Genomic DNA, 27,111 nt, shown 5'->3' on the forward strand with positions numbered 1-27,111 from the left:
TTATATGGTGCATATATTTTTATAAAGGTGAATGTTCCAATATTTACTCCAAAATGTATTCTAGTGAAAGAAGAAAATAAGCTTACTACAAGTCAATGGCTAAAAAAATAAAGTGTTTCTATAAAATGTATAAAAATAAAAATATTATTATTGCATCCAGAACTAACTAGTCTTTTGTATCATATCCTTATTTCTTTAAATTAAGCCTGAGTATTAAAGAGAAATTTGTAAAAATAGATTGTAGTTTAATTCTATAAGATAATTTGACCCCAGAAATATATTGCATTCATAAATATCTTATTCAAATAAGAAAGCTGCAAAATGTCATTAATAAGAAAGAAATTCAAATTAAACAGATAAGTACACAAAGATCTATGTAATTTATAATTACAGCTGTGCTATTTATAAAAGGATTAAATGAATCATTATAGATTGATGTATTAATATTAATCAGACATATAAACCAGGATGGAATAAGTAACAGAAGGGTATCCACAATGTCTTAACTGCACAAAGCAAGTTTCAGAACAGTCTTTATAATGTGATCCTAACTGGGGATGGAGGGATGAGAGAGGAAAGGAGACAGGGCTTTGAAAGGATTTCTGAAAGGATAATAGTTACCTCACGTGTTAAGGGTGTTTATCTGTTTGAGGGGTGGATCAAGGGGGAGCATGTATCATTCTTGCAATAAGAAAACAAAAGAATAAAAGTATTTTAATTTTTGAAAAAATAATACGCCTAAGTAAACATCATCTGTAAACTTACAAATTTGCCAAAAGTTGCATGTAATTATGTAATACTTATTAATTTCTCCTGCAGTTAAAAACTGTCATTATCATTAACTCCTTCATGGTAAACAAATAAGAACTACTGTATGTTTTACAATATTGTTGTCAAATCTATATTTTCAATACCAATATTCTGACTATACAACCTTTTGAAATACAAGAAAGGCCAATAAAATATATTTGTACAGTATAGTCCTGTAGAGTGACATGATCAGGATACCATATAGCAGAATTTTACTCAATATCTCCAAATAACTACAAAAGTACAAAAAGAAACTAGAATAGCTAGCTGGTAGCTAGATGGATAACTATGAAAATAACACATGTTGTTCACACATAAACTGCATTTCAAGTGCAGCTAGTAGTTTTGACACTGTATATTTGAAACTGATACCTCTTTTCTATTTCTATAACACACTCTTTAATCTGAATCTCCATTATATACAATCTGTACAGTCCAGGTGAAATTAAAGGTCATGGTTGTCAAGTAGAAAGATCTGCATGTGTTTATACACAACATTTGCTGCTATAAACAGGAATGAATTCTGAAACGTCGATGATACAAATGATATTTGGAACGCATGTCAGCGTTTAAATGCTCTTCCTTGAATGGAAGTATTTATCTAGGCTGTGGAGCAAGTACGAGGGCAAAGGTTACAGGACAGGGAGCACATTACTGAGGACACGTCCAAAGGGCCTGAATTTTTGCCAACATGGGCAAGTCTGTGTCTCACTGGTCGGTGGGCACAAGGACAACGTAAAAGTGAAAGGTTGGTTTGCTCAGAGGCTCTTACAGAGCTGCGCATCTCTGAACATCTCCGCAGGAACGTTCAACCAGGACTCAACCTCACTGGCCTATATCTCTGAGTTTTCATACGCTCTCCATTTTCTCCCATTTTTTAACATTGTTTTCTTACATCTTTACAGAATGCACAATTTTATCACCCAGCAGCAGCTCGCCATTTTTTAAAAATATTTCCAATTATTCTGATTTGTGCTGGTTGTTTTAAATTACTCCTTTTTTGAATTTCAACTAGCTTATCTTTAGTCTCCCTATTTCGACCTAGTCTTCTTTACTTTTTCCTAACATATGTTTTTGTTTCTAAGGCATATAAAGAAAATAGCTCGAATTGTCTTCATTTTTACACTGAAAACAATTCTTATTTTTAACTTTCTAGTTTAACTTTTCTATTTTCTGGCTTCTTCTTTTAGGTTTTTAATCTATTGATTTATTTTATTTTAATAATTCTCATCTTTATTTCTTAAAATTTTTCCTTGATTGGAATTTAAAGATGTTTCATGTTTCCATTACCATATTTTAATTTATTTAATTTTTAACCTCTTAAACGTCTAGATTTTAATATTTCACTTTCATTTAAAAATTTCACTTTATGGGGCCGGCCCGGTGGCACAGCAGCTAAGTTCACACATTCCGCTTCTTGGCAGCCTGGGATTCACTGTTTCGGATCCCGGGTGCAGACATGGCTACCACTTGGCAAAAAGCCATGCTGTGGCAGGCGTCCCACATATAAAGTAGAGGAAGATAGGCATGGATGTTAGCTCAGGGCCAGGCTTCCTCAGCAAAAAGAGGAGGATTGGCAGCAGTTAGCTCAGGGCTAATCTTCCTCAAAAAAAGAAAAATTTTGCTTTATTCCTTGCCACAAAATTGTTCTTATTGTACGATTTATTTTTAAGAGCATCACTAACCTACAGGAAAATCTCCTCCAAACAAGGGAAATTGGAGCCTTTGCCCTTCAGCCTTCCTGCAACATTCCTATGGCTTCTGTGAGTGGGTCCTCAACCTTTTCATGAAAGCTTCTCCAAAGAGAAAGAGCCAACCTTGCCTCAGAATGTTTAGGAGCCATTGTGGACTGAACCAGACCTGAGGAGGTGAGGAATGGTAAGGACCAACAAGAATGGTCACCTCATTGTCAAACATTCTCCCAACGTAGTGCCTTTTAGTACATTTTAAGGTAATATGTCAACATGACATTTTTTATATGCGTAATGAAGAGACCTAAAAGGAACCATTGTGAAAATAAGATGGTGAGGTATATAGAGAAGGTTTTGCCAAAGAGCAAAACCCGAACACTTGGGGCCAGTCCCGTGGAGTAGTGGTTAATTTTGGTGTCCTCCACTTCTGTGGCCAGGTTCACGGGTTCAGATCCCAGGCAGGGACCTACACCACTTGTCAGCCATGCTGTGGAAGTGACCCACATACAAAATAGAGGAAGATGGGCACAGATATTAGCTCAGGGTTAATCTTCCTCAAGCAAAAAAAAAAAAAAAAAGGAAGATTGGCAACAGATTTTAGCTCAGGGCAAATCTTCCTCAGCAAAAAAACAACCCCCCCCCCCCCACAAAACCTCTTCTTTTTTGAAGGAATCAACACTGAAATATCTTTATCCATTGCCTAACTCATGCATTCTCAATGAGGGCACTATCACTCCCTCCCAAGGAGGCAAAAATTGGTTCATCGAGGAAGGTGAAAAATACTAGATATTAAAATGATTTATGGACCTCTAAAGGCCATAGGCAGATATATAGTACATCTGTGCTATTAAAGTTCATGAGGCATGGGGTGTGATTAGGGAAAAAATGTCTAAGGTTGAGAAAGTGGCTAATTCATATCTTTGTAAGAAGAGTCTTTAAAAATCTTCCATACTTGGCCCATCTCTAGTGCATGTGACCAGGCCAGAAAACCTGCAGACTCTCCTTTTTCTAGGAATTCATTCATTTATTCTTTCATTCATCTAACAACTATGTTTTAAGTGCCAACTATGTGTCATAAGCTATATTATGCATGAATGATGAGCATCAAGGCTGCCCCACAGAGAGAAATCCAAGGTGTCCTGCCCTACATACCAATCTATATCATCCTCCAGGAAACATAGGATGACCTGACATGATCCCACCTGATTCCTATCCAAAGTTATAGGACCACCCAATTACCAGACCCCACCTGCACTGATACCATTTTAATGACTTTTTTTCATGATCTTTCTTTTGTCTTTTAAAGAGATAACTCACTACACATGGGTCCTGCCCCCATGCTACTCCATGCTATTGTCTGAATAAAGGAATGCTACTACTAGACCTTGAGAGTCCAAGAAATCTTTCTTTTGACTCCTTGGCTAGCCGAGCCCACATCACTAGGATACTATGGTAAAAGAAGGCCTGGTCCTTTTCCCAAAGAAGCTGATAGACAGTGGGAGATTCAGATATTTAGACGTGTAAGTAGGTCACTGCAATATTCGCTTTGATAAAAAATGATGACTACTCTTTGGAATTCCATGGGAGGGGAAGGTAATCTAAACTTAGTGGGTTAAGGAAGGTCTTCTTGAATGGCATGTTAACCAAGAATATAAGTTATTATGCAATTGTATACAATTATACAGCACGGGCAAGCAAGACAAAGGATATGTTCAGGAAATGAATGTAGTTAATTAAAATCAGCATGGTTGGTGGGGTAGATAACGTAGGGGAGCAAGAGAATTCCTCTACCCATTTTAGGTCCTTCTGACTCATCTACAAATTAAAAAGACATGAGACAAAATAACAGGAGAAAGTCAAACAAAGCTTTATAACATGTATACATGGGAGAAACCCAGGAAAACTGGGTAACTCACCAAAATGGCTGAGGTTGCCACCTTAAATAGTATTTTTAGCTAAAGACAAAGGGGGATGATGGGAGTAGGGGGAGTCAGTTATGGGGGATAACCAGAAAAACACAGTAAACAAGAGTAAGGGTATTATGCAGATTTAAATCCTTGCCATCTGCATTGATAAGAGTTTCTAGAGATAAGGTCATTCCCCCTTCTACCTGGTACAGAGAGGGACACACCTTTACAGATGGAGATTTCCCTTACACATGTAAATGTCTCTTACAAAGGGTAACTCCCACTTGGTTTTCAGAGCATCTCTCCTGTCTGCAATTTTTTAAAAAATAACCAGCCAAAAATAAACCTCATGCCTGAGACACGTCTTGAGGTGGCAAATTCTGATCTCCCTCAATAACATCCAAAAATAGTCCAAAAATTCCTTCTCTCACTGTATGCACATGCCACCCCCCCATCAAAGGTGCCTATTTCTCTTGCCTTGAGTCTTGGCTGGCCTGTGACTGGCACCAATAGAATGCAACAAAAACAACCACTCTGGGCCTTGCAGGCTCCAGACCTTGCAGGTAAAAGAGGAGTAGCAACTTCTGCTTCCTAACTTTTAGAAGGCATCTAGTGATGTGGATTAAGGCTGCCCCAGCTAGAGAAGCCCAAGGTGACCTGGCCTACATGCCAAACTATACGACCCAGTGGACTTTTTCTTATGGTATGAATTAGGATCGCCCCAGGGAGAGAAGCCCAGGGCATCCTCACCTACATGCCGATCTATATGGCCAGATTCGTATCTAAAGTTATATGACCGCACAATAACGAGACCCCATCTGCACTGAAATCATTTAATGACTTTTTACATCATCTTTTCTTTTCTCCAGTAAAAATAAGTCACGTACCCATGCCTTATTAAATTAGCCCTAACCCTCAACTCGGGGCAGCAGCAGGAGCTCTGACTGCCCGTGGGTCCTGTCCCCACGCACCAGCTCTGCCTGCCCATGGGCCCTGTCCCCATGCCAGCGGGGGCAGCAGAAGCGGCAGCAGCAGGAGCTCTGACTGCCCATGGGTCCTGTCCCCATGCAGCAGCAGCAGGAGCTCTGACTGCCCATGGGACCTGTGCCCATGCAGCAGCAGCAGGAGCTCTGACTGTCCATGGGTCCTGTCCCCATGCAGCAGCAGCAGGAGCTCTGACTGCCCATGGGACCTGTGCCCATGCAGCAGCAGCAGGAGCTCTGACCGCCTGTGGGTCCTGTCCCCACGCACCAGCTCTGCCTGCCCATGGGTCCTGTCCCCATACCAGCGGGGGCAGCAGCAGCTGCTCTGCCTGCCCATTGGCCCTGTCCCCATGCCAGCGGGGGCAGCAGAAGCGGCAGCAGCAGGAGCTCTGACTGCCCATGGGTCCTGTCCCCATGCAGCAGCAGCAGGAGCTCTGACTGCCCATGGGTCCTGTCCCCATGCAGCAGCAGCAGGAGCTCTGACCGCCCGTGGGTCCTGTCCCCACGCATCAGCTCTGCCTGCCCATAGGTCCTGTCACCATGCCAGCGGGGGCAGCAGAAGCTCTGACTGCCGATGGGTCCTGTCCCCATGCCTTTCCACACTATTCTCTAAATAAAAGAGCACTACTGACAGATCTTAAGAGTCTAAGAAATCTTTCTTTTGACCCTCGGCTCACCGACCCCACAACATCTACCACACTGTAAGGCAATCCAGGAAATCCCACTGGAGAGAGGAAGAGAGAGAGAGAGAAGGTGAGGAAAGAAGGTGATAGAGAGAGAGAAGGAGAGAGACGGGAAATGTGAAGAAATCCTATAGAAGGAGATATCACATGGAGAGGGGGAGACGCCTGGGAGAAGACTGAGACATCAAACATCTTAGTAAGTCTTCCTGACATTTACATCCATCAGCTGAGTGCAGCTGAGTGAGTGGGCTCCGCTGAGCCTCATAAACAGTGCCACGTGGCTGAGCCAAATCAACCCACAGAATCCTGAGAAATAATCTAGTGCTTTTGGTTTAAGCCACTGAGACTTGAAGAGGTGTGGCTACTGAAACATCTGGATTGTAGAGTGTATGGACATAGAGTTGAAGAGGTGAGCAAGAATCAGATAAGAAAAGGTCTTGGGAACCTTGTTAAGGAGTTTAAAGTTTTTTTCGTGTGGACGATGGGCACTCTGAAGGTCTTGGAGAACGAAGTAATGCAATCAGGGTCCAGTTAGACAGGCTGGGTGGCATCCTCCCCAAAATGGAGGAAACAGGTTTGGCTCCGGGGCAAGCTCCTGCTATGGGAGCAGATGCTTAAAAAAGGGCTAAGCTATCTCTTAAAGACAAAAGCTGAATTTCCCACACAATGTCTCTTTCCTGAGATTCTAAAGGTGAGAATGTAAAGGTGGTAGCCTTTTTTGTTTAAATGAGTGACTGCTGAAAGCATCAAGTCAAAACGGTAGTCTGTCCCAAGCAAATGGTTATTATCAATTGGTAGAGATTTTGTATAATAAACTGTCATTCCAAGTTTTATTCTTCCTTTGTCATGTTTTTTTCTCAGCTAATTAATTTATTTTATTTTACTTTACTGTCTTAAATGTACGTTTTAACTACTTTAAATAATTTTGACAATGTAGCATATACTGATACATTTTTCTTTTTTCCCTCTAGGTTTGGATAAGAGCATGACATTCCTTAATTCTTTAATTTAAACTTCTGAGGTAGCACAATCTAAAAACATTTCTTTTTAAGTTTTAAATCTCATGCGACTAAATTCCACACTGAAAACTCTGCCATCTTGAAATATAAAATACTTCTTACTGAAAATTATGAAATATTTTATCTGCAGTCATTTCCTAATAGAAGTGATATAATTTAGCCATTCTTCTTAGAACTTTAAGTTATTAATTATTAAATAAACATTAAGTATTTATAATGTGCTAGGTTATTTACAAATATTAATTCACTTAGACATTATAACAGCCCTATGGGGTAGGTATAATAATTCTTATTTCAGAATAGAGGTAAATAGAGGTTAAATAACTTGTCCTGGGCTGCGATAGATCTAATGCAAAGGAAGAGATAAGTAGGTTAACTAACTGCCCACGTTCACAGGGTTAGTATGTAGTAGAACCACAACTTATACACAGGACTGCTAGCACCAGCATTTGTAATCAGCTGATAACCTATACTGTTCCCCTCGATGGATGATTTTTAATTTAAAAAATTCACATTAATTGGGAATACAGATGAAGCAAACACAAAAGAATCAATGAAGAGTAAGGTACCAAACATTCCAAAATCTCAGATTGCTCCTCTGTAAAATAGGTAAATAATATACCATATTAAAGAATTTTTAATAAAGATTAAATGAGACAATATGTGAGAAGCCTTTAACACTGTGATGGCTCAGCTTTTCAATAAATGTTCATTGTGATTACTGTTGTATCAGTATCATCCAAGATTTAAGGACAAATGTTAGCCGATCACTACAGTAAAGAGAGACTAATAAACTAGTTCATAAACCACTATTTTATTTAGCCTATTATTTCAAAGTTTAGAATTTCAGCTAAATAACTTTGTGGTAGGGTAAACGAATAAAAAATAAATTCTTAAGTGTGGCTCTTTGTATAAAAGGTAAAACCTGAAATGGAAAAAAAGATTTTACTGACTATGTACTACTCCGGGGTAAAAGCCACTACTTAAATGAAAAAATCGCTTTGGAAATACCCAGGCTAACAAAAACAAATTCAAGTAATTCTTAATCATTTTGGTTAATGGTCTAAGACCTCATTTCATTTGGACTAACCCAGTACCTAAATCTGTAAATTAACAATTTTCAGAATTTCTCTCTTACTGGCTTCTGTTCCAAAAAGAAAAATAGATAAATGTCAAGATAACAAAGATTAAAATCAGTAAAATTTGCTTCGTAGAATAAGATTCAGTATAACAGCCCAATGTCTATTTCCAAATCTACAAAAGCATTACAAATAAATGTGTATTCTTTACTGAGCTCAAAAGGAAGAATTATATGCTGTGTCTGTACTAGACAACTAGATTTAAAGGTTCTGCAGTACACTTTCCCCAAAAGAAAAAATAAGTTCTCAAAATTATCACCAAGAAATTGTGATAGGGTCATTCCTCAAACATTCTCTTTAAATAAGTAGAACAGATCTTAAGACACAACATTCAGCTTCCTATGAAGAAAATTTCTGGCATTCTTATGGCAGTTCCTTACAATGTTTTACAGAAGAAAATATTAGGAAGAAAGATAGAAAATTTTAGAAATAGAGGTAACTTTTTTTTCAGCAAGTGATGTGTTGGCCATTTGGATTTCCTTAAGCATAAATGTAAAGCAAATACATGTAATTTCTTTCTATTCCTAGGTCACAATTTCTCATGCAGTTAATATTTTCAGCTTAAGAAATGTTCGACATTATTAGTAAATCAAAGTAAGTGATGCTTAATTTATCACCAGTTTGTTAGGCCACTTTAGAAATCTTTGATATTAGTCTGGTTCCATATAATAGAACGGAAATTATAAAACCTACATGGTGGCAATGGCAGCTGCAAGAACTGTTGCAAGTACCACAACTTTGAGAAGTTTCCTCTAGAACTTCATAATGTGATCAGAAATTTATGATTACTTTTTTAAGTTTCTCCTCCTCCCCCAGAATTACCCATGTACTTTTGTAGGAAAAGCTTACATTCTATACCATAAACTATATTCTCATCACTCTTGACGGACACCGTTTAAACATACTTCCCTCCTTCCAGACGGTGCTCCAATGTGACCTGGAGCTAGAGATGTTTGGAAACTAGGAGGCCTACATCCTTATTCAGACATCCATCACCTTATTCTGAGAAAAGGCTCAGAAAGAACACTCCGGGTAAATGCAAACTATTTAAGCTCTCTTCCCAGTTTGACAGCTGGGCTTCTTTTGCCCTCTACCCTGCAAGATATCTGTACTCTATGGTCTAAAATAACATCAATGCTCTTCCATCCATTTCTTTCAGGCCCACAGTCAATAATTGAGTCTCTAGGTATTACTACTGCAATGATAAATGGAAACACTGAAATCAATCAATTAATCAATCTCTCTCTCTCTCTCTCTCTCTCTCTCTCAGCATCTTATTCCCAATGTTTAGAACAGGGTCTGCCACATGGTAGGAATTTAATATACAATTTATTGAATGAATGAAGAAAATCAAGGGGAAAAGGTGTGTTTGTCGCAATTTAAGACCACTTCTTCTCTCACATATAGCTCCAGGTTTTAGCAATGTGATCCAATCATGTCCTTTTCTTGACCATCAATGCCCTTCCTCATTAGGATGATCTAATTGGGAAAAGGAGGAGATTTTGACTTTGTTTTACTATCCCCTGCCCCATATCCATGATATTCATATGTCAAAGGTACCTAGAATGTCTTATTTTCCTTCTCACATATTCTTTATCAATTGAAAAGCCCTAAGTTCATGGATTCATTCCAGAAAGGCAATATATTCTAAATTTTTATTTGTTTTGAATTTCTCCATAAAAGCCTTCTTCAGATTTGTGAGGTATATCCTCACTCAATGGAGAACAATCTGGAATATAGTTGCCAAGGAAATCATGTTGGACAGGTAAGGCATAGATCTCGGAGACAACTGAGTGAAAGCCAGGTTCCAGGTCACCATGGTCAGGGTTAAAAGCTACTCAGCTGTCAGAATTCTGAAACAAACCAAGGAGGCCAAACGGGTGAGTGAAAAGAAGAGTCAGGAATCGGTGAGCATGTTAGCAATACTTAAAAAAATAAGATGGCTGGGAAGTTGGAGGAGAAGGTTATACATGAGAATAGGGGACTAACCATTGAGGATACAGATGAGTAAGAGTAATGAACCTAGAAAGTCAAGCAAATAAGGCAGGTGATATTAAAGGGGCCTCTATTATACTTCCTGCCAGATGTGAGAGAACTGGGCCTCGAGTGCATGACAGAAGGAACTCTAGTTTCTGTGAGAGTAGTGCTTATAGCTACCCTATTTGCACAGAGTATGCCGCTGATGGCTATGACTGTGAGTAGGAAAATTAGATCACAGACGTTCACAGAAATCACTGGACATTCAAGTCAAATTAAATTTAAGGAAAGAGTGACATCAGGTGATACCTAGATTATAAGTGGGTAATATATTTCTTAAATTTGACTATAGAACTATGACTGCACATATTTTCACTCAATCCATGCACTCATTCCTTCAACACATACTAGGCACCTCCTATATGTAAGGGGCCCCTCATAATGAGACACGCTCTACCCCCTCAAGAGTCCTTGCTGAGGGGTTAGGAGACACAGACATATAAATAAATCATTGGGATTCAAAAGGACCTGTTCTATGTGCCCTTATACTATGTATCTAGTACCAAGGGAAGAGAAAAGAGGTTTGGTTTAAAGATGGGGATTTCTTTGGATTCCTTGAGTATCTGCAAATAGAAAAAGGACGTAAATGCATTCCAGTCAAAGGAACATGGGCCGGGGCCAGCCCTGTGGCCGAGTGGTGGTTAACTTTGCACAGTCTGCTTTGGCAGCCCAGGGTTCATGGGTTCAGATCCTAGGTAAGGACCTACACACTGCTCAACAGGCCATGCTCTAGTAGCATCCCACATAGAAGAACTAGAATGACTTATAACTAGGATATAAACTATGTACTGGGGCTTTGGGGAGGAAAAGAAACAAAGAGAATATTGGCAACAGATGTTAGCTCAGGGCCAATCTTCCTTACCTAAAAAACAAAAAACAGACAAACAAAAAGGAACATGAGCCAAGATGAGAGAATGTGAAAAGATTTCACTGAGTCTAGAGCATAGTGGTAGGGAGGCAAGAGGCAAGGCGTACAATAAAGCTAGAAAAATATGTTGGAACTAGATTCAGAAGAGCCAAGTATGAAGGAGGGTTTGAAATATTATCAAAGATTTGAAAGCAGAAATAAGATATCAGACCATTTTAGAAAGATTACTATAATGGCAGTAGAGAAGATAAGTTTGATTTGGAGGAGCAATTCCAGGCAGGGAGACTAGTAGGAAGGTGCTGGAAGAAACTAAGTGACAGATGATGGACTTTGACAGAAGTGAATGGTTGCATAGCTCAATTTGGATATGGAATACACTTCATAGAGTATTCACTGATTCAGTGAAGAGACTTCAGTGATTGACTGAATGCGAATGTGAGTGAGAAGCAGGCCTCAAGATTCACAGATCCTCTTAAGTGCATATGTGGATGATAATGACACTAACTAAACTGGGAGAAAGAGGAAGGTGAGAGTAGAGAGGAGGGGATGTTGGAAGGAGTGGATTGGCTTTGAGTCTCTAAGTTTGCGGTGCTCACGAGACATGCCGGTTGTAATGTCCTGTTTTGCAGAGCACTCTGAGTTAATAATTACTGCCTGGGGACAATGTCAGTAACTTTGAAATTAAAGTCAAATTCAGAGCACAAATGTTGTTATGTGTGTTGGGTGTATAAGTCTAATAAAAAAATTTTATTACCTACACTTAGATTATAAAACACTATTGATATGAAAAAAAAAGAAAGAAAACGAACATGACAACATCATTCTAGTCATGGTTAAATAAAAAATTGCCAAAATTGATTTAAGGTTTAAATCTATCAGAACAAGCCCTGATGTTTACAACACATTCACCATATAATTGCAAACAGCAAGAAAAAAGATAAATTATGATACCATTCCACAAGCATCGACTTTACCATGGGTTAAAAACAAGGGCTCGGCAAGGTTAGGTGAGGCACCCAACCAAGTAATGGCAGACATGGCTGGAATCATTGATTAGTTGTACTTGGTCAAGTCTTGCCACCTTTAATTATTTAAGCTGAATTATGAGTATATGTGTGAATATAATGTAGTTTGAAATACTAAATAAATTGTTAAAGAGAAAAAGAAGCATATTGGGACTTGTCCTACACCATCTCTCTGACATTCTGCATTACAAAGATTAACCTTTTCTTTTAACCTCCACTGCCCTTTCTATTACACAGCAGCTAATGGGAAATACCAGTATGCAGCTAAGCAAGAAAGTGGAGTAAGAGACAGTTTCCATATTTACTGGAATATTATTCTGCATTTTCATTCCATGGAAATTCGACTTGCCTTATCATAATAATATATTCCAGAAAAAGTTTTATGAAAAAACTGAATGACTCGTTTTGTTTTTTTTTTTTCCAAAAACTGAAACTGTGTCCTAAGGGAGACTAGCAGAGTTTCATTTTCACCCACCTCAGTTAATAGGTTGGATTTTTATGCATTGTTGGCACTACACATAATTTCTGTATATAATTATAACAGGTCCAACAATGCCTTCTTGTAGGTCACTGTGGTTATGACTATAGATCTAGATAATTACAACAGAATGAAAAAGTGTTATAGCCCCAGAAGGGCAACTGTTGGTCTCTCTCCGAGTCTATGAAACACTGGAATTGAAAACGCTCTGTGCATCATCTGTGACCAATGCAAAGGCCTTTCCATAATTTTAGCTGTACGTTGGGCCAGAAAACAAATCAGAGCACCTTCTGGAAGATGACAGTTGTTCAACAAACCCAAAGTGTCTAAACAAACTTAGTTTAAAGTTGAAGACAGATACACGCAAGGGCACTAAAGACAATCTGAAATAAATTGAAAATCTAATCTCCTAGTTAGATGATGTATTTATTCATGGAACACACCCAAAAAGATAAACAGGTCATTAAAATGTATGTTTACATTTACTGTAAATTCATGTACCTCTTCCTTCTTAAAAGTTAATGGCATAAATATTACCATTATTTAATGGAAGCTAACTGAATACCTTAGTACTCTGATAGTAAACTACAAAACCAGCAGAATATATCTTTATATTATAGAAAAGGTTTTAAATTATTCTGCACACTGCTTATAAATGATTACAAATATTTTTATTTGCATGTAATTATTATCCTCCTAAGGAGAATTTGTTTGAAGCTTCAAGAAACTGTATGTTCCTTCCCTTTGATAATTCAAAATTTAAATAAATATATACTGTGCTCTAATATGTTGCTTGCTTGGGGTATACAAACATGAAAAAAGTTCCAATATAATTTAAGCTTGTTATAAATATACATAGTAAAATACTAGTTTAATTTATAGTTATAAAAAGGATTCAATATTTAATTTTAAATATAACTAGTGGTTTCTTGAAAACATATAATTTACAGCAAAACAATAAGCTTTATATTGACCCTTGGTAAAAAAATCACATTTTTATAATGCCCATTTTTTGCATTAAAAGCTACTTAGTCATTTTTTCTTTATTTCTGGTGTCTGCTTCTGTGGAAGCACATGGAAGCGTACTGATATGAACCTAACCTCTTGCCAGGCAGCAAACACAGATGTGAACTGCGCTCACAGCTCACTCTAGGGGTCCTGTCCACATCGACCCGTAGCCCCTACAACAGCCTAGTTTCCACCCACCAGTCAGAGCAATCGTGTAAATCAGGTAGCACATTTCTTCTCAAAATCCTCTAATAGCTTTCCAGTATTCTCAGAATAAAATTCAAATTTCCTGTGATCTATAAGGCCCTAAGTCACACCCTCGTTGGTCCCTATGAACTTTATTTTCTTCTCTTCTCCAAGTTCACTCTCCTTACACTGGACTCCTTGTTGGAACAGTTTGGACATGCTCCCACCCCAAGGGCTTTGCGTTCGCTGTTTCCTCTGACTCTAATTTTCTTCTTGAGTTCTCTGCATGTCTCATTGTCTCCCCTACATCAGGTTGTCATTACATGTTGTCTTCTCAGAACACTCCTGCCTGCTCCCTCTAAACATGAAGCCACGCTGCCCTCCATCTCCCTCCGTCCTGCTTTATGATTCTCTACAGCATTTACGTCAACAAACATACTATGGCATATTTGTACTCATCATTGGTTTATTACCTGTTCCCTGCAACAAATGTAAGCTCCCTGGGAACAGATTTCTCTGTATTTAGTCAATTGCCCAAAATAGTGCCTGACCAGCGCTCAATAAATTATTGTTGAATGAATGAGTAAATGTGAAAGTACCTTCAGTCTTTCTTTTTTTAAAAAAACTTCACTCGTCTCATATAACCTAACTCATCTATTTTCACAAAAATATAGTGCACTAGTCAGGACAATTAGAGCAGTACCTCAGGCAACGGTTGATGAAAGTCAGGGAACTCTGAGCAACACGTGACTCAGGGATCCATGCTCCTTCTAGCATGCGGCTCATCCCTTGTGAAGTCCTGTGATTTCAGCTATGAGGATGAAGATGGAGAAATCAGAGAATTCCAATGGAAGTCTCAGGGGTTGGGCCTGAAAATGGTACAACTGGCTTTCGAAACAGTTAGTCACACAGCTTAGCTCACTTCAGAACACAGGAGATAGAGTCTTCCCATGGGCCCAGGGAAGAGGAAACTGGATTGATGAGCATCTAGCCAGTCTCTGCCACACATAAATCGGAAAAACACTAACATTTCATGTTCTTTTTTAAATTTTTATAAAATACTTTAAAATTTATGCTGTATGACTACTGAGAAGCAGGACAGAAATAAAGTAGAATGATGGGCATGAGAGTGACTGGAGAAGTGAGGAGTAAAATATTCATTTTTCAGGGAGGGCCTCTCTAAGGAGGTGACATTTGAGTTGAGATATTAGAGATAAGAATAAGCCAAACATGCAAAAATTGGAGCAGTAACAACACAAGTAGCGAACAGAGCTAGTGTAAGGCCCTGGGGGCAGGAATAAGGGTGACATGTTTGCAGAATAGTGAGAAGCCTGGGGAGCTGATGGTACTGGGTAGGCAACACAGGTGAACACGTGGCCAAGGAGGTAAGCAAGACACTCAACCTGCAGAGCCCGGCAGGCCCCTGTAAGAAGACTAGATTTTATTTTAAAACAAGAGAAAGACGTTGTTTTTAAAGCAGGGAATCTTATGATCTGATTTACATTTTTAAAAGGCCTGTCTGGCTATTGTGAAGTGAGTGAGTTATTATGGGGTGTGGTAGGGTGAATTAGTAGGCTTTGGTGATAGTGTGAGAGATGGAAAAATGTAAATATATTCTGAGGGAAGAGACCGTCAGACTTACTGGCAGATCTACCAGTGGGAACCGCGGAGCGCGAGAATGAGGAATGCAAACGACTCTTCGGCTTTCAGCTTGAGTAAATTCACCTAAGTTCACATTTTGCTTTTGTAAAAATGAGGAAGATTAGAAGAACAGGTTTTCTAGCTGGAAAAAAAGAGTTCTTTCTGGACATGAAAATTTGGAGAAGCCTATTAGATATTCAAGTGCAGGGGAGATGCTAATGGTAGGGACATCCCCATGGGTATTATCAACATATGGAGCATATTTAAAGCCTGGGAGTGGCAGAGGCCACCTGAGCAAGTGGAGATAGTGAGAAGATGAAGCTGGCCGGGGTTAGGGAGCTGGCGTCAATCAATCAGAAGTCTGGTGAAGAGGAGCAGCCCGCTGAGCAGGACGCCTGGGAGTCAGAAGGGAAAAGCAGGGGTGCTGGGTTGCACTGACTGCAGCGGAGAGGTGAGGAAAGTGAGAACAGATACGACAGCCCTGGTGGTGGGCCCAGAAGCAGCAGGTAATGACTGACAAGAGTAGTTTCAGAGCAGAGTAAAGGAAGGGAACTCCACTGGAGAGGAGAATGGGGAGAGCAAGTGGAGCTGTTAGCTCAGGCAGCATTTCTGCCAAGCTTCTTAGTGAAAAGAAGGCAGAACGGCTTCTGAGAAAACAGCATAGGTCTGGTGGGGAGTGATCTGGTCAAGAAAAAATATATATATTTTTTAGCCAATGGGAGTTACTGGAGGACATTTTCTAGGTTGATGGGAACCATCTTGTAAAAGTAGGAAAAGGTGAGGCTGGCCCCGTGGCCTAGTGGTTAAGCTCAGCTCTCTACTTCGGTGGCCCAGGTTTGGTTCCTGGGTGCCGACCTACACCACTCGTCAGCAGCTGTGCTGTAGCAGTGACTAACATACAAAACAGAGGAAGACTGGCACGGACGTTAGCTCAGGACAAATCATCCTCAGAAAAACAAAGAAAAAACAGTAGGAGAAAAACATCTACCTAAATCTGAACTTAAAAACTCTCTTAACTAATTCAATTTAAAATCCTTCTGGTTCTTTGACCTATGGAATTGCTGTCTATAAAAATGAAAATTAGTAAGACATTAAGAAATTTTAAATTATCCGAAATTAATATGCTTTTATTTTATGATGACCTTGTTAGAAAAATGTAGTAAAAAATACATTTTAATAAATCTGTTTTTCCAGGGAAAGAACATATAATTAACAAATTCTGCACTTAAACACAATCTAATTAATTATTTTAATATTTAAAGTTAAAGAACCTAGGCCCTGCTTGTCAGGGATAAAAAAGGATTTTGGCCAAACTCATAGGCCATATAGTTGTAGGTTGCTGGCAAAATTGTATGCGCAATTGTAAAAGTAGAAACTATTCTCTCAGTATTTTTCTTTAAAATAATGTGTGGCTTTTTCACTATTTCATAGTTTGCTCTTTTTTTTTTTTGAGGAAGATTAGTCTTGAGCTAACATCTGCTTCCAATCCTCCTCTTTTTGCTAAGGAAGACTGGCCCTGAGCTAACATCTGTGGCCATCTTCCTCTACTTTATATGTGGGACGCCTACCACAGCATGGCTTGCCAAGCGGTGCCATGTCTGCATCCGGGATCTGAACCAGTGAACCCTAGGCCACCAAAGCGGAATGTGTGAACTTAACTGCTGCGCCACTGCGGCTGGCCCCTGTAGTTTGCTATTGAGTTAACCAGACCTGATACAAATTCTTTCTTTATGAGTCTCAAAATCTCTGAGCCTCATTTGTGTGTACGTATCTGTGTGTGTGAGAGAGAGAGAGAGAGAGAGAAACAGAGAGAAAGACAGACAGAGAGAAAGAAGGAGAGAAATGGGGAAATTAATATCTGCCTCACAGAAATACAAAAGTAAAAGTATGTGTAAAACAGCTGAATCCCGGCTTTTATAGAAGCTTAGTAAAATGTAGTTTACTGTTTTTATTTATATTTTTTCATTATCATTTTCATTATTATTATTGTCATATTGATGAAGTTAAGGAAACTATATACTACAGAAGAACTTTATTTCCACTGATGGCAACTGACAAAAAATAAACAAATAAATAAAGTCATCGTCATGGGCGATTTGATTTTAAAATTAAGAATAGAGAATATAAAATTACTTGAGAAACACTAAAAACTTACAATTGAATTTTATATAATGGCTAGTTAAGGGCTGGTAGTATAGAACGAGAGTATAGAGAAAGAAGTAGAACAAAATAGGTGAGAGAGAAACAAGCACATGACAAAGAAAAAACAGTGGCAAAGGAAGCAGAAACTGAAACAAACTGGAAATGAAGGAGATGGGCAGCAAAAGCCCAGGTAAACGACCTGTCTCAAGTCAGGGCTTCATCTTCCTTTGATGTGTGTTACTCTAGAAGACGAGTGACTATTCTTTCTACTAGTGATTCATTTTTTTTACTTCCTAACTCACGATGCCAGAGTCTTCTCTCCTAATGGGCTAACTAGTGAAGATTGTGGGAGAGAAATTATTCCCTGGGTTGCAGTAGTTGTTAATAGGGCAGCTGTATTTCCAAATGCTGCAAATAAATTAAGCTAAAATCCACACTTTGTCTTTGATTAAGACTTAAACGTGGGGGCTGGCCTGGTGGCACAGTGGTCCAGTTAGCACGTTCTGATTCAGTAGCCCAGGGTTTGCCAGTTCGGATCCGGGGTGCAGACATGGCATGGCTTGTCCAGCCATGCTGTGGCAGGTGTCCCACATATAAAGTAGAGGAAGATGGGCATGGATGTTAGCTCAGGGCCAGTCTTCCTAAGCCAAAAGAGGAGGATTGGTGGCAGATGTTAGCTCAGGGCTAATCTTCCTCAAAAAAAAGAAGAAGAAGAAGAATTAAATGTTTCCCTCTTTCTCTTCTCTAAATTTTCTCTTTTTTTTGGTGAGCAAGATTGGCTCTGAGCTAACATCCATTGCCAATCTTCTTTTTGCTTGAGGAAGATTGTTGCTGAGCTTAACATCTGTGCTAATCTTCCTCTATCATGTATGTGGGGTGCCACCACAGCATGGCTTGATGGGCAGTGTGTAGGTCTGTGCCCAGGATCTGAACCCGTGAACCCTGGGCCGCTAAAGCGGAGCATATAAACTTAACCCCTACACCACCGCGCTGGCCCCCACATTTTCTTTAATAGAAGATTTTACCTTAACCTCCACTTAATTGTTGGATTGACTAACATTTCCCATTCTCTCTGTAAAGCCCACTAGCTGTCTCACTGCACGCCGATGGCCCAGAGCTCTCAGACCACGCCCAAGGAGACCAGCACAGGCTGCTCCCAGCTAAGGTCCATGAGTACCAAGAATCAAAGCAGTTTGCTCCCAGCCCTCCTTATAAGCCAGTTGGGTTTGCTGTTGTAAAGTAATCAAAGATTAATCAAGGTGGGGAAATATGAGTGTGATAAGGAGAATTGCTGTCAATGAAAATTAAATTAACGCCATGCAAAGGTGAAGAGATCATCTTCTGAGTATCTGAAGTTCTTGTTTCAGATTAAGGAAATCACCAAATTGAAATTGTAAATGATGAATTATTGGTATAGCTTATGCAAGAAATATGGTGTAGAATTCCAATCAATAGTCACTTAATCAAAGAGAAAGCCATGGCCTTACATCAAAAGACTGGCACGTGAATGCAAATGCACTATTTTTAGTCAAAATAGAATACTTGCAGTATGAATGCATCATTTTTATGGTTCCCTTTACCAACAGACCTTTCAACTCATTAACCTTGGTTTTGGTCACAGCAGATAAGATCGTATCTACTGTGCTCTTAAGCAGGGTACCATAGACAATGATCTTGCTACATGGAAATAATCAAACAATTAGGGTTTAGAAAGTAAATTAGACTTATGGTCACCAGAGCAGAGGAAACTTTGCAAATAAAAAAAAAAAAAACAGCACAGGTAAATGCATGTAAGCTATCAGAATTGGTGAACTTCTTATTCTGAGACATTTTGTCCTCATTAAGTATAATAGGGCAATTATATAATGTTTGCCACACATTTTTGTACAAATTTTAGATTTCTGGAAGATCAAGGACATAAACTTGGGATTATATGAACAAATGCAAGAAAATAATATTACTTACCTAAACGATAATCAAAATGATAGATCCCTGATTGTCTATGAAAGCTGACCACTTACTAAAATTGTAATGTACCACAGAACTGTATGATTGATAGAATGTATACTTACAGATTTCCCACAGAAATATTTCTCTCAAAAACTCTGAATAATAATAGCATAAATTTTACAAGATTTAAGATGTTTCCTATGAATATAAATATGTATATTCATAAAATAATGCATTTTAATAAATACTAAGTAATAAACTTTGTGTTTAAGTTGATGTGTTATGGTTTATGAAACTATGATCCTCAAAACAAACAAAATAAATGATTTGTTAATGAGGAAAAAACACACATAGCTAAAATTGTAAGTAAAATCATCAAATGAAATGCGTAGTTGCTGACCTCTTACCTTTAAAATAAATCCTACAAACCTCTCCACAAGTGATTTGTGCTTATTTTAAGCCTGAACTGAAAGCTCTACAATCAAAATGCACAATGGTGCACATAGTCTGTACTGCCACCAAGTGCCTAAACCAATTAGTTTTAAGATTCTTGCAGCAGCTGTAAATGGATGCTATCACTGTTGAATGAGTGGCCGTTTGCAAACAGGCTAAGAGCACACTACTTCGACCATGATTGGCTACAAAAGCACCACCATTTAGACATGACAGTAAAATCTCCAAGGCATTAATAAAACGTCAAGAATCCTACCAGCTCACTGGAAGCTCATGAAGTCTAAATATGTCATTCAGCTTGTAGTCAAATTTTGCTGGACCAATATTTTCCTTACATAAATACAGGTTTGGATTTGGCATCATATCTGTGGGAAATTCGGAGTCCTAGAGAAAAAATAAGGCAAGAGCTCTCTGTAAAATAGCCAAATCACTGTACTGATGGGTGTCGTGTTATTTACTATTAAATTACAACATAAACATTACCATTACATTCCCTCAGGACTTACCTTAAGTCCTTCATTTACTATTTTAGTTTTGAGAAAATATGCAAACAAGATAAAATTTTAAATAAGGCTCTATCTATTTGCATGAGTCTAAACTGCATGGTACATGGTAAAAATTAGGTGAAGACATCCCCTTATTGAATTACGATGAAGCACAATATAGCGTTGTCTTACATTGCTCGTCAACTGTCATTTTTCATCCCCAACAGTAATGTCAGCAAAATCTGTGAGTATTCTTATACTCCTTTTGTTCTCCATAAGTGGTGGACTAAAAACACTTTCATTGGGTAGCAAGATAATAACATTGCTAATTGATTAATTAGTTTTCCTCTTTAAATCTGAGGACACAGGGGTAATTTAAAGGCACTTACTGAACGTAAAAGATTTCTGTCATAATCATTTTAAATCTCATATACGCTAAAATTCACATCTGCCATGTATTGGTCACCTCCCTCCCCAACAAGCAAACTCTCAAAGATCATTTTCAGTCCATGAGAAAGTAGTCTCTCTTCAGTGGAAAGAAGACATAGTATGAAGGGGAACTTAATTAATGCTTAATGAAGGATAGATTAATTGCTCAACTCTACAAGAAAAGAAAGTAATCAGTCTCCTTACACTTAATGCTTTAAGGTGGGAGGAGAGTGAAAGGGGTACAGGGGGACATGTTTACGGTGACGGATGGAAACTGGACCTTTTTTTGACAGGGACATGATGTAGTCTACACAGAAGTCGAAAATAACAGTATACATTTGAAATTTATATATTATAAACCAAAGTTACCTCAATAAAAATTAATCAATTAATTAATTAATTAAAGAAATAGAATAGCCATTAGAGAGGGAGGCATATCATTTGTTTGTGCATTCATTCATTTATTCAAAAATATTTATAAGTGTTGCTTCATCCCAACACTATTCTAGGCATGGGAAATCCACCAATGAACAAGGCAGATGAAACATCTTGCCCTCAGGAGGTTACATTACAATGGATTTTTAATGTAGCCTCAGGGCTGGAAAATAATAAAGCTAGTTTTCCCTAAATGAAGTATTTTTTTGATTAACAAAGTAATGCATATTCACATAGAAATGTCATGCATTTCATAATATGACAAAGAAAAAACTGAAAAGCAATCTTATTCTCACCACACAGATATGATTACTATGAACACTTTGGTTTAATCATTTGTCTCTCTTTCTCAACTTTCACAAAATTGGAAACATGCTCTATTTATCTACCCTCCATTTTTTTAATTTAACATGATATCATTGCATTTTCACATTATTTAGTCTGTTTTGAAAGAATGACAAATGCCATATTTTATTTAACATTCATGGATTTTTGTTTCCCTTATGATTATCAATGCTATGAATAGAATTTTCTGTCTATAAATATGCACTTCACTGATTATATTTTCAAAGCACAGTTCTAGAAGTGTAAGTAAATAATAACTCAAGTAAAATAAATATTTAACAAAAACTTGATACCTCTTCACAGATTGCTCTTCAGAAATGTTCTATGAAGTTTTACTCCTGCCAGTCATTTAGTACTGCATGAAATTCACCACACGTTTATTAATGGTGCACACACACACAAACACACACACACACTTACTCATATTTAAAATAATCCATTCAGTAATTATTTCTTTTGACTAGTAATTGTTATTGAGTGTCTATTTCAGGACACAGGCCCTGGTTTCAGTTCTTACAACATGTCACTGGACAAAACAGACAAAATTCCCTCCCTTGTGGAGCTTACATTCTAGCATGAGGACATCATGGACAATAAAAATAATAAATATGTAAATTATATTCTTAGGCAAAAAGTCTATAGAAAAGCTGTTGCTAATTTACATATAAGACTATATTCAGGAGACCGTGTCAAGTAGGCAGTCTCTGAACTCACCTTCTCCCACAGACACAACAAACTTACAACTACTCTTGGAATAATTACCCCTGAGAGAGAACTGAAAACTGCCTAAAAAGAACCCTTACAACAAGGGACAGTCCTGCCTGAGGTGGAAGAGGCAGAAATTCCTTTCTGGAGAGAAAAAAGCCACCTTTAGCTGCACCACTTCATGGCTGGCTGGGAGCAATCCTAAGGTATGCAGCCTTCCCCAGAGGAGCAAGGGATCTTAGTGGGGGAGATTTACCACAATAAGCAGCTTCAGGACTCAGCATGACAGAGACAAGTGTCATAATATCTGGCTTTGCTGGCTATTAACTACAACAGGGAATACGTCCAGAAAAGCTATTGGACATAATGGGGGAAAAAGCCTGCTCTTAAAGGACCCATGCACAAATTCACTCATTTCATAATATAACCTAAAATCACCAGAAAGAAAGATGCACACTCCTTTGGTGAAAAGAGACTAACTTGATGGACTCTGGACACATCTCACTGAGAAGTGAGAGCCTCCTCAGGCTGGGACTATGTCCTCAGGGACTGACATTGCTGGCAGCCATTATTGTGACCTTACTACAGGCATGCTGACACTGAAGCTGGCAGACACCACTGGAATTCTTCCCCAGAACTTTTAGCCCAGGGTCTGCCCCAACCACTAGAGCGCCAATTTAATCCAGCTCAGCCAGGGAAGGCAGCCTGCCAGGCAGACTGGCCCCACGCAACAGCAAGCCCTCAGGTAACTTGTGGGCCCACATAGGTGGGGTACCTGGGACCTCTACAATCTGGCAATGGGTCTGTCTCTGCCGGGCAGGGCATGCACAAGGGGCGGGCCTGCATTGTTGGAGTGTGTGGAGCCTCTGCCGTGGGGCAACTTGGTCTGCTTCAGTGGATTGAGGGGTGCACATGGGGCAGGACTGTGTTGATAGCATGTGTGACCCTGCAGGTGGTGGGGCTTAGCAGCTACAGCAGACATGCGCTTCTCAAGCCTAGAACAACTGAGTACTCCCATGCCTGGGGCAAGCCACACACAGCTGCAATCCTGAGAGAATTGATAACAGCCTTGCAGGCTGGAGGCCTACAGCAATTGTAAGTCCATGAGCCTAGCAACCACACTGGGGGCCTACTAACCTAACAGAAAAAGTACAGCAGGAATGTGCTATTAAAACTTGCAGCCAACTGTGCTGGGGTTCCCCACACTCAGTAAAGTGACTGAAAGGACTATGGCAGCCATATGCAGCTGCTTACAATCAGTCAGCTAAGGGAACAGCCTAGCCTCCCCAGGCACCTGCAGCAAAAGCAACTCTTCCACAACAGAAGGACACACAGAGCCCACACAGGGGACATGCCTAGACCATTTGGAAGCATGCTGCTGGGCATCATAAGTCATCTCTTACATAACGCCACTTCTTCAAGATCAGGAGATGTAGTTGACCCATCTAATACATAGATACAAGCAGAGAGAAAGAGGCAAAAGGAAGAGACAAAGGAATATGTTCCAAGTAAGGGAACAGGACAAAACCACAGAAAAAGAACTAAATGAAACAGAGAAAAACAATCTACCTGACAAAGAGTATAAACTAATAGTCATACAGATGCTCACTGATCTTGGGAGGAGAATGGACAAACTCAGTGAGAACTTCAACAAAGAATTGGAAAACATAAAAAAGAAACAATCAGGAATGAAGAAAACAATACTGGAAATGAAAAATTCACCAGAGGGACTCAATAGCAGAGTAGATGATGCAGAAGAACAGATCAGTGAGCTAGTTGAAAGACTAGAGGAAATAACCCAAGCTGAACACGTGAAAGAAAAAAGAATTTAAAAGAATGAGGACAGTCTAAGGAACCTCTGGGACAATATCAAGCACACTAACATCCATATGATAGGTGTCCCAGAAGGAGAATAGAGAGACAAAGGGGCAGAGAATCTATTTGAATAAACAATAGCTGAAATCTTTGCTAACCTAAGGAAGGAAACATACATCCAGGTACAAGAAGCACAGAGACCACCAAACAAGATAAACCATAAGAGGCCACACCAAGACATATTATAATTAAAATGTCAAGAATTAGAAATAAGAAGAGAATTCTAAAAGCTGCAAGAGAAAGGCAATGAGTTACTTACCAAGGAAACCCCATAAGTCTATCAGCTGACTTCTCAGCAGAAACTCAGAAGGGAGTGGCACAATATATTTGAAGTGCTGAAAGGAAAAAACCTACAGCCAAGAATACTCTACCTGGCAAGGTTATCATTCGGAATGGAAGGAGATATAAAGAGCTTCCCAGACAATCAAAAACTAAAGAAGTTTATCACCAAGAAGCCAGCCTTACAAGAAGTGCTAAAGGGACCTGTTTAATTGGAAAAAAGGAAGACCACAAATGGAAATAAGAAAATCATCAAAAAAAGCACAAAACAATAAAATCAATGGCAAATATACAGTAAAGATAGCAGGTCAATCACCTATGAAGCTAATATGAAAGTCAAAAGACAAAAGCACTAAAATTATCTATTTCCATGATAAGAGGGTAACAGATACACATGCACAGAAAACGAGGTTAGATATGATATCAAAAACATAAAATTGGGAGGAGGGGAGTCAAAGACCACAGCTTTTAGAAGGAGGTCAACCTAAAGAGACCATTAATTTAATATAGCTTCCTCTATATGTAGATTATTATATATGAACCTCATGATAATCACAAACCAGAAACATATAATAAATACACAAAAAAACAGAGAAAGGAATCCAACACAACACTACAGAAAGCCTTTAAACCACAATGAAAGAGAGCACGAGAAGAAGAAAGGAACAGAGAACTACTAAAACACCCAGAAAAAATGTAACAAAATGGCAATAAGTAAATTCTTATCAATATCAATAGAGTAAATGCTCCAATCAAAAGGGATAGGGTGGCCAACTGGATAAAAAAAACAAGACACATTTATATATACTGCATACGAGAGACACACTTCAGACCTAAAGACACCCACAAACTGAAAGTGAAGGGATAGAAAAAGATACTCCTTGCAAAGGGCAATGAAAAGAAAGTTGGGGTAGGAATACTTATATCAGATACAATAGACTTTAAAACAAAAACTGTTACAAGAGACAAAGAAGGGCACTACACAATGATAAAGGGAACAATCCAATAAGAGGATATAAAACTTGTAAATATCTATGCACCCAGCATAGGAGCACCTAAATATATACAGCAATTATTAACAGACATAAAAGGAGAAATAGCCAGTAACACAATAGTAGGGGACTTTAACACTCCACTTACACCAATGGATAGATCATCCAAACAGAAGAACAATAAGGAAACACTGCCCTTAAATGATATATTAGACCAGATGGACATTCCATCCCCAAATCACAGAATATACATATCTAGGCCACAAAACAAGTCTAAATAAATTTAAGAAGATTGAAATAATACCAAGCATCTTTTTTGGCCACAATGGTATGAAACTAGAAATCAAGTACAGGAAGAAAGTTGGAAAAGCCACAGATATGTGAAGATTAAACAAAATGCTATTGAACAATGATTGAGTCAATGAAGAAACCAAAGGAGAAATCAAAAAAATACCTGGAGATAAACGAAAATACAACATGCCAAAATTTATGGGATATGGCAAAATCAGTTCTAAGAGTGAAGTTTACAGCAATATAGGCCTACCTCAACAAACAAAAAAAATCTTAAATAAACAGTCTAACAGCGCACCTAAAGGAACTAGAAAAAGGACCAATCAAAGCCCAAAATCAGAAGAATGAAGGAAATAATAAAAAATCAGAAATAAATGAAATAGAGACTAAACAAAATATAGAAAAAATCAACGAAACTAAGAGCTGGTTCTTTGGAAAAGGTAAACAAAATTGACAAGTGTTTATCTAGGATCACTAAGAAAAAAAGACAGAAGTCTCAAATAAAATCAGAAATGTAAAAGGAGAAATTAGAAGGAACACCTCAGAAATACAAAACATTATAAGAGAATACTATGAAAAGATATATGCAACAAATGGGATAATCTAGAAGAAATGGATAAATTCTTACAATCATACAACCTACCAAAACTGAATCAAGAAGAAGTAGAGAATTTGAATAGACTAATCACCAGTAAGGAGATCGAAACAGCAATCAAAATCCTCCCAAAAAATAAAAGTCCAGAACCAGACAGCTTCCCCAGTGAATTCTACCAAACATTCAAAGAAGATTTAATACCTATCCTTCTCAAAATCTTTCAAAAATTGAAGAGGAGGGGAAGCTTCTCAACACATTCTATGAAGCCAGCATTACCTTGATACCAAAACCAGACAAGGACAACACAAAAAAAGAACATTACAGGCCAATATCACCGATGAACATCGATGCAAAAATCCTCAAGAAAATACTAGCAAATCAAATACAACAATACATTAAAAAGATCACACACCATAGTCCAGTGGGATTTATTCCAGGGTTGCAGGGATGTTTCAACATCAGCAAATCAATCAACATGATACACCACGTTAACAAAATGAAGAATAAAAATCACATGATCATTTCAATAAATGTAGAGAAAGCATTTGATAAGACACAGCATCCATTTATGATTTAAAAAACTCTGAATAAAATGAATATAGAAGGAAAGTATCCACAACATAATAAAGGCCATATATGACAAACCCATAACTAATATCA

General features: G+C 38.4%; 1 protein-coding gene across 1 annotated transcript in view; it reads right to left on the reverse strand.

Moving 5' to 3' along the window:
- SPAG16 (sperm associated antigen 16) overlaps nt 1-27,111 on the reverse strand; it is an 891,247-nt gene that overhangs the window by 735,721 nt on the left and 128,415 nt on the right. The window contains exon 10 of the mRNA XM_046644878.1: nt 20,277-20,404. Within this exon, the coding sequence (XP_046500834.1) occupies nt 20,277-20,404 (128 nt within the window). The remainder of the gene's footprint in view (nt 1-20,276; nt 20,405-27,111) is intronic.

The sequence above is a fragment of the Equus quagga genome, chromosome 17 (genome assembly GCF_021613505.1).
Source record: "Equus quagga isolate Etosha38 chromosome 17, UCLA_HA_Equagga_1.0, whole genome shotgun sequence".
In the NCBI taxonomy this organism is placed as follows: Eukaryota; Metazoa; Chordata; class Mammalia; order Perissodactyla; family Equidae; genus Equus; species Equus quagga.